The sequence below is a fragment of the Aquarana catesbeiana genome, linkage group LG13 (assembly GCF_042186555.1).
Source record: "Aquarana catesbeiana isolate 2022-GZ linkage group LG13, ASM4218655v1, whole genome shotgun sequence".
Taxonomy (NCBI): domain Eukaryota; kingdom Metazoa; phylum Chordata; class Amphibia; order Anura; family Ranidae; genus Aquarana; species Aquarana catesbeiana.
In genome coordinates this window covers 179,356,215-179,369,552 of record NC_133336.1, presented here as the reverse complement: position 1 = coordinate 179,369,552, position 13,338 = coordinate 179,356,215, and the positions used below count along the sequence as shown (strand labels likewise).

The 13,338-nt window shown below is 41.9% G+C and overlaps 1 protein-coding gene across 1 annotated transcript in view; it reads right to left on the bottom strand.

Annotated features, from left to right (window-relative positions):
• The window catches only part of LOC141116613 (NACHT, LRR and PYD domains-containing protein 12-like), a 61,937-nt gene that overhangs the window by 31,560 nt on the left and 17,039 nt on the right, over window positions 1-13,338 (bottom strand). Inside the window, exons 4-5 of the mRNA XM_073609006.1 lie at window positions 3,956-4,133; window positions 127-192 (exon numbers count right to left, since the gene is read on the bottom strand). Of these exons, the coding sequence (XP_073465107.1) occupies window positions 127-192; window positions 3,956-4,133 (244 nt within the window). The remainder of the gene's footprint in view (window positions 1-126; window positions 193-3,955; window positions 4,134-13,338) is intronic.

Sequence of the window (13,338 nt, the reverse complement as noted above, 5' to 3'; positions counted from 1 at the left end):
AATCAGGGCCACTCTGTGCAAAACCCTTGCACAGAGGAGGTAAGTATAACATGTTTGTTATTTTACAAAAAAAACCCAAACAAACCTTTACAACACCTTTAAGCACAAATTCAGTTAACTACTTACCTCTAACTTCCGGAATAAACGAGTGGCCACACTCATCCAATAAGATTTGCTGTACCAGATTTTCACCTAAACACAAAATGTCAATCCATGATGCAAAACATTAACTTTAGTGGTTGCTAAGTTCATTATATATTTATGTGGCACTCACGTGTATGTCATATATTTTTTCAGGAACATATTAAGGATAGGAAAATATTACTATGCATTTTTACAAGGGTGGATTTGATTTAAATCCTGATTTAAATCCTGATTTAAATCACTAGTAAAAAAGCTTGATTTAAATCAACTCGATTTAAATCATAATTAGCAAGTGTCATCTCTGTCCCGCAGCAGCTCCTCCTCTGACCCGCTGTTGACTCACCGACAGTCCAATTCACTTTAATGGGACGGCTGGTGATGTGGCAGTGACACAACAAGGTGAGGGACGTGGTGGCAGCAGGTGAGTGGATGCCCGCTAACAGGTGCTGCTATGATGGATTTGAAATGACAGGTGCTCTTTAAATGTAAGAACTCATTCTTGCTGGTAGTTAGAATCTTTAATATTTGCAAACAAAATGAAGGTTTCCTATTTAGAATAATAAGCTGTCAGGTTAGTAAAACAGCGATATCAGAACCAATTCAATCATGAAGTTTGTAGTGTACATAGATTTGCAAAACAAAAGGATAAAGGAATATTCCTGAACTTTGTTTTATCTCATGTTTACTGTGAAATTGTGTGAATACATCAACGCAGTGCATGTTATCTCAGCTTGCAGAGCTTGGATTCATTGAATGAGTTTACCAAAAATGTAAATATTGCAGAATATACAGCCTCATGCTACATAACTAAGCTCCATTTCATGCTGAATAAACTAAATGATTAATGTATCTTAAATAAAAAAACTATTTTAAGATAGCTTTTTACTCCAAAAGCATTTTATTAAAATAAATGTGATAAAAATCCAAAAAGTCAGTTTAAATAAAAAAAAAAATCCAATTTAAATTAAAAAAGCCGATTTTATTGATTTAAAAAAAAATCATTGATTTATATCCACCCTGCTTTATTAATCCCAAGGGAAATTGGGAAATTGTTGCGACACAGCCACACTCAAACACAAGATCACAACAATGAACAGAACAAGATACAAAAACACAACAAAATTGCCAAAAACAACCATTAGCACTAAATTATTTATTATTATTTATTTATTTCAGGTACTTATATAGCGCCGTCAATTTACGCAGCACTTTTACATATACATTGTACATTCACATCAGTCCCTACCCTCAAGGAGCTTACAATCTAAGGTCCCTAACTCACATTCATACATACTAGGGACAATTTAGACAGGATCCAATTAACCTACCAGCATGTCTTTGGAGTGTGGGAGGAAACCAGAGTACCCGGAGGAAACCCACGCAGACACAGGGAGAACATGCAAACTCCAGGCAGGTAGTGTCGTGGTTGGGATTCGAACCAGCGACCCTTCTTTCTGCTAGGCGAGAGTGCTACCCACTACACCACTGTGCCGCCCAAAATAAAACAATACAGCTAAAATGCAACATAGAATAAATAACACAAATTAAAATAACAGAAAGTCAATCTACCGAATGCAAATATATACAGCCCTTACTGTAACATTATCCCAAATAATAATTAACATACCAACACACTATAAAAACAACATAAAGTCCTGATCATATTCCAGAATAAAATCTAATATCAGCATTGTGATTGCAATAGAAACATCGGTTATATTGGACACTCCAATATAAGCTTACATGATAAATCTCATTTCGTGTTGTGAGTGTTGCCTCTCTGATTTTTAATCATCACTACATGTCCCATGGTACCTTGTCCCTGCAAACAGTGATTCCTGTACTGACTCCGCCTCCTGAAACTCCTCCTATCAGGTGGGCTCTGTGAAATGTGTGACACAACAGTGCCTACTCACAGTGTATAGTGAATATGTGTCATACAATTGAAGGAAGTAAATGTATGATGATCTTTATAAAGTAAGTTTACAAACATCAAGATCATTCAGAGTAATAGGAGTAGGCAAAAAATTAATAAAATACAATGTGGAAATTAATATATGGTTTTACATTTTGAACAAATATTGACTTTAACCCACATTTCGACTACATGCACACTAGCATTTTTAAAAAACTTCTAGAAGCTGTTATTAGCATTTGTTTCTGCTTCTACAAACTAAATAGTGTTATCCTATGTGTCCATGCACACTACTTTAGGATATTGGTGTTTTTTTAGTTTTAATCGCTGCTGATTCAGCACTGCATCTAAATCGCATCCTAAATAGTGTTATCCTATGTGTCCATGCACACTACTTTAGGATATTGGTGTTTTTTTAGTTTTAATCGCTGCTAATTCAGCACCGCATCTAAATCGCATCCTGTACATGCAAACCGATTGTGGAGTGTATGTTAAGTTAACGACACCCCACAATCAGTTTGTAAAACGCAGTGCGATTTGCAGAATCTGATCTCATGGGGATAAACCTGTTCATCACTAAGGTTCAGTATTGGAATGCAAGTTGTGTTGACTCTAAACCATGAGTGCAGGTTGTTAGAAGCCTCCAAACCCATCCAGACCTCACTCTGCCCCACCATACCAAAGTTATACCAAGCAAATATTTCCAAACTGCTGATTGGCTGGAGACATATAGCATAAAGTCTAACTTCAACAAAAACATTTGTTTTGCAGTTTTTAATTGAGTGGGTAAAAATATTATAACTTCTGTCAGGGTATTCTTGTTGTCTGTGCTCTCATTGGGGAGAATTCCCATTACCTTCCTGATGACACCAGGACAAAAAATGAGTGTTTGGGTGTCAGAGAAATATCTTACAACATTCTGTTTTTGAGACCTCTGTTGACTGGAACAGGAAGTTAGAGCAGATATCTCCCTAGGGACAGCAATAAAAATCCCAAAGTTGTTTTAAAAAAAATACTTCTTGTTGGACTCTGAACTCTCCTTTCGTCACCACATCCAATCACTGTTCAAAACTTGCCGTCTCAACCTCCGTAACATCTCCGAAATAAGCCCCTTCCTAACCAATGACATCACAAAGCTCATAATCCACTCCCTGGTCATCTCTCGCCTCAACTACTACAACTCCCTCCTCTTTGGATTACCTTTACATAGACTATCCCATCTTCAGTCCATAATGAATGCTGCCGCCAGACTCATCTACCTTACCAACCGTTCAGTGTCTAGTACCCCTATCTGCCGATCCCTCCACTGGCTTCCACTCACCCAACGAATAAAATTCAAAGTACTAAAAATAATTAACAAAGCCATCCACAAATCTGCCCCAGATACATCATTAACTTAGTGTCAAAATACCAAGCAAGCCTCTCTCTTCGGTCCTCCCAAGACCTCCTGCTCTCTAGTTCCTTTGTCACCTCCTACAATGCTCACCTGCAGGACTTTTCCCAAGCCTCTCACACCCTATGGAACTCCCTACCCCAATCTGTCCAACTATCTCATACTCTGCTTTTAGATGATCCCTGTCCGGCCTCCACCTAACAACTTTATTTCCACTATCTCCATCAGCCCACCCCTCCCCTAGTTATTACCTTTTGTATCACTTGACCCTCCCTTTTAGATTGTAAGCTCTAATGGGCAAGGCCCTCTGATTGAATTGTATTGTGATTCTAGTGTCTGCCCTAATGTTGTAAAGTGCTGCGCTAACTGTTGGTGCTATATAAATCCTGTATAATAATAATAATGTTGGAGTTGGTCAAGTCAGAGAGGCTGTTATATAAATCATGAATTTTTAAGACAGTAAACATGTACGCTGCTCCAAGACAAAGATCTGTCTACATTACCTGTCTTAATGATCTCATCCAGTACTGAGGATAGATTAGGGGATAGAGAGTCAGTGCATAGTACATGGAGACTTTCCCAGAATGCCAGTATAGCCTCTCTTCCTGCATGAAGAATGTCCTGAATTAACTTCACTGAGAATTCAGAAGCTCCCAAATCTTCTTTAATTTTCACATGATCCTAAAGAAGAGTTATAGTAGACCATGAAATAGAATATTATATATATATATATATATATATACATATATATACATATATATACATATATATATATATACATATATATATATATATATATATATATATATATACATATATATATATATATATATATATATATATATATATATATATATATATATATATATATATATATATATATATATATATATATATATAAATATAGTGTGACAATATAATTCCCGGAATACCTAACAGCGTAGCACTATGGTGGTGAGTCACACAGCCATTCACACTCGAGCGAGTTCTAACATGTTCTAACTTGCACTCGCTTAGGTCACAGACCAGTTGGATTCTCCACATCAACAATGCTACTGCACATTATGCATCAAGTATTACCAAGTTCCTGGCCCAGAAAATCCATTCCGAAACTCGACCAACCACCTTATTCCTCTGACTTAGCACCCTGTTACTTTTTGCTGTTTCCAAAATGAAAAAATGCCTTAAAAGGACACAGATTTGATGACATTCTGGACATTCAGAATGCCACAACAAAGATACTGTGCAGCGTTTTGGAAAACAAATTCCGACACAAATATGGCACAGTCATCTAGAAAAGTGCTTTGCCTCACAAGTACTATTTTGAAGGAGACAACAGCTATTATGCTGTGTACACGTGACCGGACTTTTCGTTGGACTGAACCCCGAAGGACTTTTCGACGGAGTTCCGACAGAGTTCCAACGAAACGGACTTGCCTACACACGATCACACCAGAGTCCGATCGTTTCGAACGTGATGATGTACGACCGGACTAGAATAAGGCAGTTCATAGCCAGTAGCCAATAGTTGCCCTTGCGTCCTTTTTTGTCCGTCGGACTAGCATACAGACGAACAGATTTTTTGATCGGACTCGAGTCCGTCGGAAAGATTTGAAACATGTTCTATTTCTAAAGTCCGACAGATTTTTCGACAGAAAAGGTCTGAAGAAGCCCACACATGGTCGAATTGTCCGACGGATTTGTTCCGTCGGACCAGTTTGGTCGAAAAGTCTGGTCGTGTGTACACGGCATAAGTGTAAAGGTAAGCAAACTTATTTTCACAGTCAATTCCGGGAATTAAATTGTCACACCTCATATATGTATACAGTATATGTAAATAATATATATAATGTAATATATATAAAAAATATGGTGGTTGCAATTTTTATAGTGCATGATATCAGTGCAACTGTTTTATCAAATTTATATATTTTTGGTAAAACAATTATTTAAATCAATTTTAGTGAACTCAAGCACAAAATCTCAGATTTTTTCTGTAAAATATAAAAGAAATGACAGATTTGAATGAATAGGTAACAAACATGTGAAAATTCAAAAAACCCATAATTGTCCATAGAAGATGATTAAAAGCCTAGGGGTCACCTACTTAGAGTTAAAGCGATTGCAAAGGTCAAATAAAAACAAAACAAAAAAACAAACATATCTATACTTATCTGCTCTGTGCAATTGAGTTCTCAGGTCCCCCAACAGCCCTTCTGGTTCCTCCACTCTGTTCAGTTCCCCCACGGACCTCAAGCGTGCTTGCTCCCAACCCCCACTGTTGCGTCCATTGACATAGACGCCCCCCTCTCCCTCGTCACTGGCTTTGATTGACAGCACTGGGAGACAATGGCTCTCAGTTCCCCAGCAAAACCAATGAGACTTGGAAGTGAGGGGAGAGAAGAGCTGCAGACGTGCACAGCTCTGGATCAAATGAGGGCTCAGGTAAGTAAGGAGGGGGGGTGAGAGGGGGTGCTGATGCCTAAACAGTTTTTACCTTAATGCAAGGAATGCATTAAGGTAAAAAATGTTTTGGCTTTAGAATCACTTCAACCACAAATGATGGCCCTAGAATTTTGCTTTCATTTTGGCGTGAGAGGCGATTCACAGCATGTGTTGTGCAAACTTGTACACCTGTACCCCCTATGTGTGTGTGCAAGGGTACAAGTTTTTTGTTTCTTTTTATTTATCTTTATCTTTATTGCTATCACAATATCCCCTATGTGATCTCACTTTTTTGAGTGACAGGTACTCTTTATTGAGACATCAGGGGTCTTTGGAACCCCTGATGCATCCCCTACACCCAGGCAACTTTGAAGAAACAGTATCCTCAGTCAGCTGTTCTACCTGGCTCTCCTAGACGGGAGCTGATGGCTCTGAACCTAAAAGTACTCAGAGCTGAGCACTTCGAAGTTCACATTTTAAAGGAAAGATGGAGGAACTGACATTCTTCCATCTATCCCCACTGACCATCCTGATGTGTCTTTTTTCAGTCCCAGGCTCCCAGGAGGAGCAGGTGAGCACAGGGACGTGAGTGCCCAGATAGAGGCTGTGGATATAAAAAAGCACCACAGAAGTAACCCAGCAGCTGTATAGCCTATAGTTGGCTGCTACAATAAATCTTGCACTCTGGTCCTAAAAAGGAACAAAACTTACAGCTGCTATTTGCACTTTGCATTAGGAGTTTGTTTACATGCCGCTACTGCTATGACGTAGAACTTATGTCAGTGGCTGTAAAAAAGGTTAATGTACTTTAGAGTCAACTTTAGCTGCCCATAAATGTTTATAAATGTTACAACTTGATAGTAAAATCTTCTTCAGATCACTGAACAATCTTGTAATACAAGGGCCTGACTGATTGGATATAAATTGCATGGACTGCTTGTGAGGGGCCTCACGTCACATAGTTTGGTTAAATCTAAAAGATTGGATAGTTTATACAATCAGGTTGTAACACGCGTAACCAGCTTTAGAGGCATGGAGGAATTTATTTTTCACTGTGTGGAAGTTGGTATATGCAACAGTTTTGGTGCAACCAAAAACTTCTTGGAGTCCTCAGGTGAAAGGTATACACCAGCTTAAGAGACACCTGTCTATCACGGTACAGAACACCACAATCAATACTCAATGGCTCATTGAAGTTTTTGTACTGGTTGACATGCCTGACCCAAGTGTGTTTGTCTCAAATACTGAGTTTCTCAACCAAGGTTCTGTGGAACCCTGAGGTTCCTCCAGAGCTTGATAGGGGTTCCTTGAGCAATGAAGAGTTTCTAGCTCCTTGTAATCACTCATGTCAATTATCAATTATCTTCTTAGCTGTGTGTTCTTCTCCCACTGACCAATTATATAAGTCCCTCACCCATTGGCCCCCAATGTATGAGCCCACTACACCAACTGCCAATATAAGAAGGCACTTTTATACCGACTGTCAATGTAAGAGGCACTACAATTGTCACCATTTGTGTTTCTTTTGCCATTATTATTATTTGTTCCATTTAATGATTGTTATACAAACATTTTTCTTCTTATAAAAATATAACATAATGTTAAAAAAAACAACTATCTGCTCTTGATATCAAATATGTTAGATACACTACATTATTTGTTATTTTATGTATAATTTAAAGGTATATTTACAACATATTGACCTCACTAATGTGCCGTGAGCTAAAGATGTAATCAATTAGCAGGGATTCCCCTGACACATGAAAATTAGTTCAAGGGTTTCTCTGTGTTAATTAGGGATGGGCCAAATGGACCCCTGTTCGGTTAGCACCAGAACTTCCGAATACCGCAAAAGTTCAGACCGGAATAACGAACCCCATTAAAGTCAATGGGACTCTAATGTCAAAAATCAAAAGTGCCCATTTTGAAGGCTTAAATGCAAGTAATTGGGCATACAATGGTTATAGGGGTCCGCGTCCTGCCCTGGGGGCCATGTCTCAATAAAAAAAAAGTTTGTGAAAAACGTCATTTTTAAATGAGCAGTGATTTTTTTATTTTTAAAGTGAAAGCATTAACATGAAAAAATCCATCCAATATAGTGTCTGGGGGTCCCCTTAGTCTACTTGTAAAGTGGCAGATCTGTACCATGTCTAGAATCTGCTAAAGCAATAATTGCATTTATAAAGCCAAAAAAATGATATTTTTCCTACAAGCTGCCTTTATTTTGCTCAGCAACAGCTGGGGAGCCAGTGTGTATGATGAGGCCACAATGTAGTGCACTGGGAACAAGATTAGAGATTTTTTGGATACATTCTGGTGTCACTTTAACTTTGGATAGAAGTAACGGGTGCGTAAAAATTAGTCTTTGGGTGTCGGCGCCTTCCCACTGTAACCCTATATGTAGAGGTACTCTTGATGAAAGCAAGAATTGGCCTTGCTGTAAAAAATTGCAATAATATGCATCTGTCAAACAGGTGCAGAAAAATTGGTCTTTGGGTGTCGGTGGCACCTTCCCATTGTAACCCTATAGAGGAACTATTGATGAAAGCAAGAATTGGCCTTGCAGTTAAAAATTGCAATGATATGCACCTGCCAAACAGGTGCAGAAAAATTACTCTTTGGGTGTCGGTGGCGCCTTCCCACCGTAGCCCTATAGAGGTACTTTTGATGAAAGCAAGAATTGACCTTGCTGTAAAAATTGCAATGTTATGCACTTGTCAAACAGGTGCAGAAAAATTGGCCTTTGGGTGTCGGTGGCGCCTTCCCACCGTAATCCTATAGAGGTATTGGTCTTTTGGTGTTAATTGTGCCCATGAAACCTATACCAACAACATTCTTCCAGATGAAATGATTGAACACCCTCAAAGCTAGGCAGCCTCGAAGTCCTGCAGAGATTCCACATCCCAAAAAGACTCAATCAGTGACATCGGCATCAGGGGCTTCATATCTGGTAATCCAGGACTGATTCATTTTTATAAAAGACGGTCCACGGTGTCTGTGGACAGACGCGTTCTATGATCAGTAGGGATGAGCTTCGAGTTCGAGTCGAACTCGTGTTCGACTCGAACATCGGCTGTTCGCAAGTTCGCTCAACAGCGAACAATTTGGGGTGTTCGTGGCAAATTCAAACACCCTTTAAAAGTCTATGGGAGAAATCAAAAGTGCTAATTTTGTTTGGGGACCTGGGTCCTGCCCCAGGGGACATGGACCAATGCAAAAAAAAAGTTTTTTTCGGGAGCAGTGATTTTAATAATACTTAAAGTGAAACAATAAAAGTGTAATATTCCTTTAAATTTCGAACCTGGGGGGTAAAGGGGCGCATGTTTCCCGTGTTTAGAACAGTCTGACAGCAAAATGACATTTCAAAGGAAAAAAAGTAATTTAAAAGTACTCGCTATATGAATTGTCGGTCCGACAATACACATATAAGTTCATTGATAAAAACGGCATGGGATTTCCCCACAGGGAAATTTTTTAAAAAATGGCGTGGGGGTCCCCCTAAATTCCACACCAGGCCCTTCAGGTTTGGTATGGATATTAAGGGGAACCCCGGGCCAAATTTACAAAAAAAAAAGGCGTGGAGTCCCCCTCAAAATCCATACCAGACCTGAAGGGTCTGGTATGGATTTTAAGGGAAACCCCACGTCAAAATTGAAAAAAAATGGCGTGGGGTCCCCCCAAAAATCCATACCAGACCCTTATCTGAGCACGCAACCTGGCAGGCCACAGGAAAAGAGGGGGTATGAGAGAGCGCCCCCCTCCTGAACCGTACCAGGCCACATGCCCTCAACATTGGGAGGGTGTATTGGGCCCCCCCAAAGCACCTTGTCCCCATGTTGATGAGGACAAGGGCCTCATCCCCACAACCCTTGCCCGGTGGTTGTGGGGGTCTGCGGGTGTGGGGCTTATCGGAATCTGGAAGCCCCCTTTAACAAGGGGACCCCCAGATCCTGGCCAGACCTGAAGGGCCTGGTATAGAATTTAGGGGGACCCCCACGCCATTTTTTTTTTAAATTTTGGTTCAGCGTTCCCCTGTGGGGAAATCCCATGCCGTTTTTTTATCAATGAACTTATATGTGTATTGTCGGACCGACAATTCATATAGCCGCGAGTACTTTTAAATTACTTTTTTTCCTTTGAAATGTCATTTTGCTGTTCTAAACATGGGAAACATGCACCCCTTTACAGGCATACTATAGACACCCCCCAGGTATGAAATTTAAAGGAATATTACACTTTTATTGTTTCACTTTAAGCATCATTAAAATCACTGCTCCCAAAAAACAGACATCTTTAAAACTTTTTTTTCCATTGATCCATGTCCCCTGGGGCAGGACCCAGGTCCCCAAACACTTTTTATGACAATAACTTGCATATAAGCCTTTAAAATTAACACTTTTGATTATTTATGTTCGAGTTCCATAGACTTTAACGTTGTTCGCGCATTCGAACAAATTTTTTGCCTGTTCGCATGTTCTGGTGCGAACCGAACAGGGGGTGTTCGGCTCATCCCTAATGATCAGTAATGAAACCTCCTGCAGCACTGAATGCTCGTTCTGAAAGCACACTGGATGCAGGGCACCCCAACAACTCAGTAGCATACTGGGCAAGTTTTGGCCAGTGGTCTATTCTCATGACCCAGTAAGTCAGTGAATCGTCAGCTGGAAAGCTCTCCATCTCTGTTTTGGACCAGAGGTAATCGTCCACCATGTGATGCAGATGCTGCCGATGGGATGTAGAAGCTGACAGTCCTAGGTGGCGAGGACTAAAAAAATTCCAAAATGCCTCACTTAGGCAGACCCCACTTTCCAACGCTCCTCTCTTGACCAACAAAAGACTCAAAACTACGTTTTCCACGACACTGTAACTTACTGAAGTCAGGAAAAATGTTCAATAAAATCCTCTTTAACTTGTCCTCAAGAGATTGTATCTTCTGCACTCTCTGTGGGGACAGGATGAGTTCTGAGACCTTCCCCTTATAACGGTGGTCAAGGAGGGATGCCAACCAGTAATCATCCTTCTCCTTTATGCCATGTATTCTTGGGTCCTTTTGCATGCCTTAAAGCATGAGGTTGCCCATGCGCCTCAAATTTGCAGAGGCTTTGGGCCTTGAGAGGAAAGGAAGTCCTCCTCTTCCTCCTGCTGCTCTGCCTCCAGTGCCCTGTCCATAATGCTCCAGCAGGAACACAACAGAGATTGTGTCACTGATGCATGCACTGTCACTGCTCACCATCCCTGCGGCCTCCACAAATGGTGACAATACAGTGCATGCATCCTTAATGATCAGCCATTGGCGTGGGGAAAAAAAGCCGAGGCGGCCTGAGCCTGTCGTCGTGCCGTACTGGCACAGGTACTCATTGACGGGCCTCTGCTGCATTTATAGCCGCTGCAGCATTCCCAAAGTTGAGTTCCACCTGGTGGGCATGTCACAAATTAGGCGGTTTAGGGGCAGGTAGAATTCCCGCTGAATTTCAGCCAACTGAGCACTGGCTGTGTATGACCACCTGAAATGGCTACAGACTCTTCTGGCCTGCTTTAGTACATCTTGCAACCCTGGGTACATACCTAGGAAAGGCTGCACCACCAAATTGAGGACATGTGCCAGGCATGGCACATGTGTCAACTTTCCCTGTCTAAGGGTGGACAGGAGGTTTGAGCCATTATCGGACACCACAATTCCTGACTCCAGCTGGCGTGGTGTGAACCAATTCTGGGCCTGCCCCTGCAGAGCTGCAAGGATCTCTAATCCGGTGTGGTTCCTGTCACCTAAACACACCAGCTGAAGCACTGCATGGCACCTTTTAGCCTGACTCTGGGAATAGCCCTTTGAATGCTTAGGGGGTACCTGATGTTTATAGGACAATTCTGCAGAGGAGGGCATGGAGGAGGAGTCGGGGGTAGAGCTCACAGGTCTGGCAGCATCACCACCAGCTGTATGGAGATGTGGGGCACAACAAGCTGCAGCACCGAGCCCTGTCCTGCATCCTTTCGAGTTGCAAGCAGTGTTACCCAGTGTGCTGTGAACTAAATATATCGTCCCTGCTCATGCTTGCTGGACCACGTGTCAGCAGTAACTGGATATTATGGCTGACTGGCTTGCCCAATGATGCCAGAACATTCCCTTCTACGTGATGGTAGAGAGATGGAACGGCCTTACGTGAAAAGTAGTAGCGACTGGGAACCTGCCATTGTGGTACAGCACATTGTGCAAATGTGCAAAGGGGACAGAATCCACCAGGCTGAAAGGCAGAAGTTGGAGAGTCAACAGCTTTGACAAGCTTGCATTCAGACGCTGGGCATGTGGATGGCAGGGACTGTATTTTTTTGCAGCAGATGGGGCAGAGAAATTTGCTGTCTACAGTCTACAGCTGTTGGTGTGGTGCTGGCAAATGTGCTGCTAAGACCTTGGACACCCTGTACTATACCATCATCCCTGTCAGTGGAGGCTGCTGAGAGGTAATGACTTGGTATCGCAGGGGCAGACTGAAGTGGGTAAGGAGGAGGAGGAGGGACAGATTTGTGCACCTTTTAGGTGCCAACGGACTGAGTGGTTGGACGTTAAATGCCTTGTTAAGCATGTGGTGCCCAAATTGTTGGTGTTTTTGCCACATTTGATGTGCCTGAGACACAGTTTGCAGATAGCAACAGTGCGATCTGCTGCAGATGTGCTAAAAAAGGCCCAGACAGCTGAGCTTTGGGGAGTGGGCCAGGAGATAACAGCTGCAGAATTTGATGGAATAGGGTAGCTGCTCTCTACTCTTTCTTGATGTTGGCCTCCTTCGGGTTGTGCCACCTCATTTTTAGTTTCCTCCTCTGCTCTATCTGGCACCCACGTTGCATCAGTGACCTCATCATCATCATCATCTCCATCTCCACCATCTTCATCATTACCACTGGAGACAACTTGGCAATACGCTGTGGCTTGGGGAACATGAATGCCAATTTGTCTACCACTGTTCCTCCCTCTCTCTAGGCTCATGTTCCTGTCATCCTCAACATCAGAACCAACATCTGAATCCAGTAATGGCTGGGCATCATCAAGAAGCAAGTGGCTGATGCTGTGGTCAAATAACTCAGCTGACTCCTAAATGGCTGATGTTGGGGCTATGGCAGGAATAGATGTGGACAAGGAGGCAGGTTTATCCACTCTGGCAACTGCAGGGGACTGCACACTTGTCTCTGCTTGCATGACAGAGGATGAGGAGGATGAGGAAGGTTTAGTAAGCCAGGCCACCACCTCCTCTGCAAGCTGTGGCTGGATATCATGGGCAAACTCACTAAAGAGAGGAAATGATGCCCTGCCTGAGGACTGACCACCACGTCCACCTTTGCCTGTGGACACATTTGTTGCTGGCCCCCATACAGTGCCAAGGGAACGTCTGTCTCTCCTTGTTTTCCTCCCAGACATTATTGGGAGGGAGGAGGCAGCACTTATAAGCAA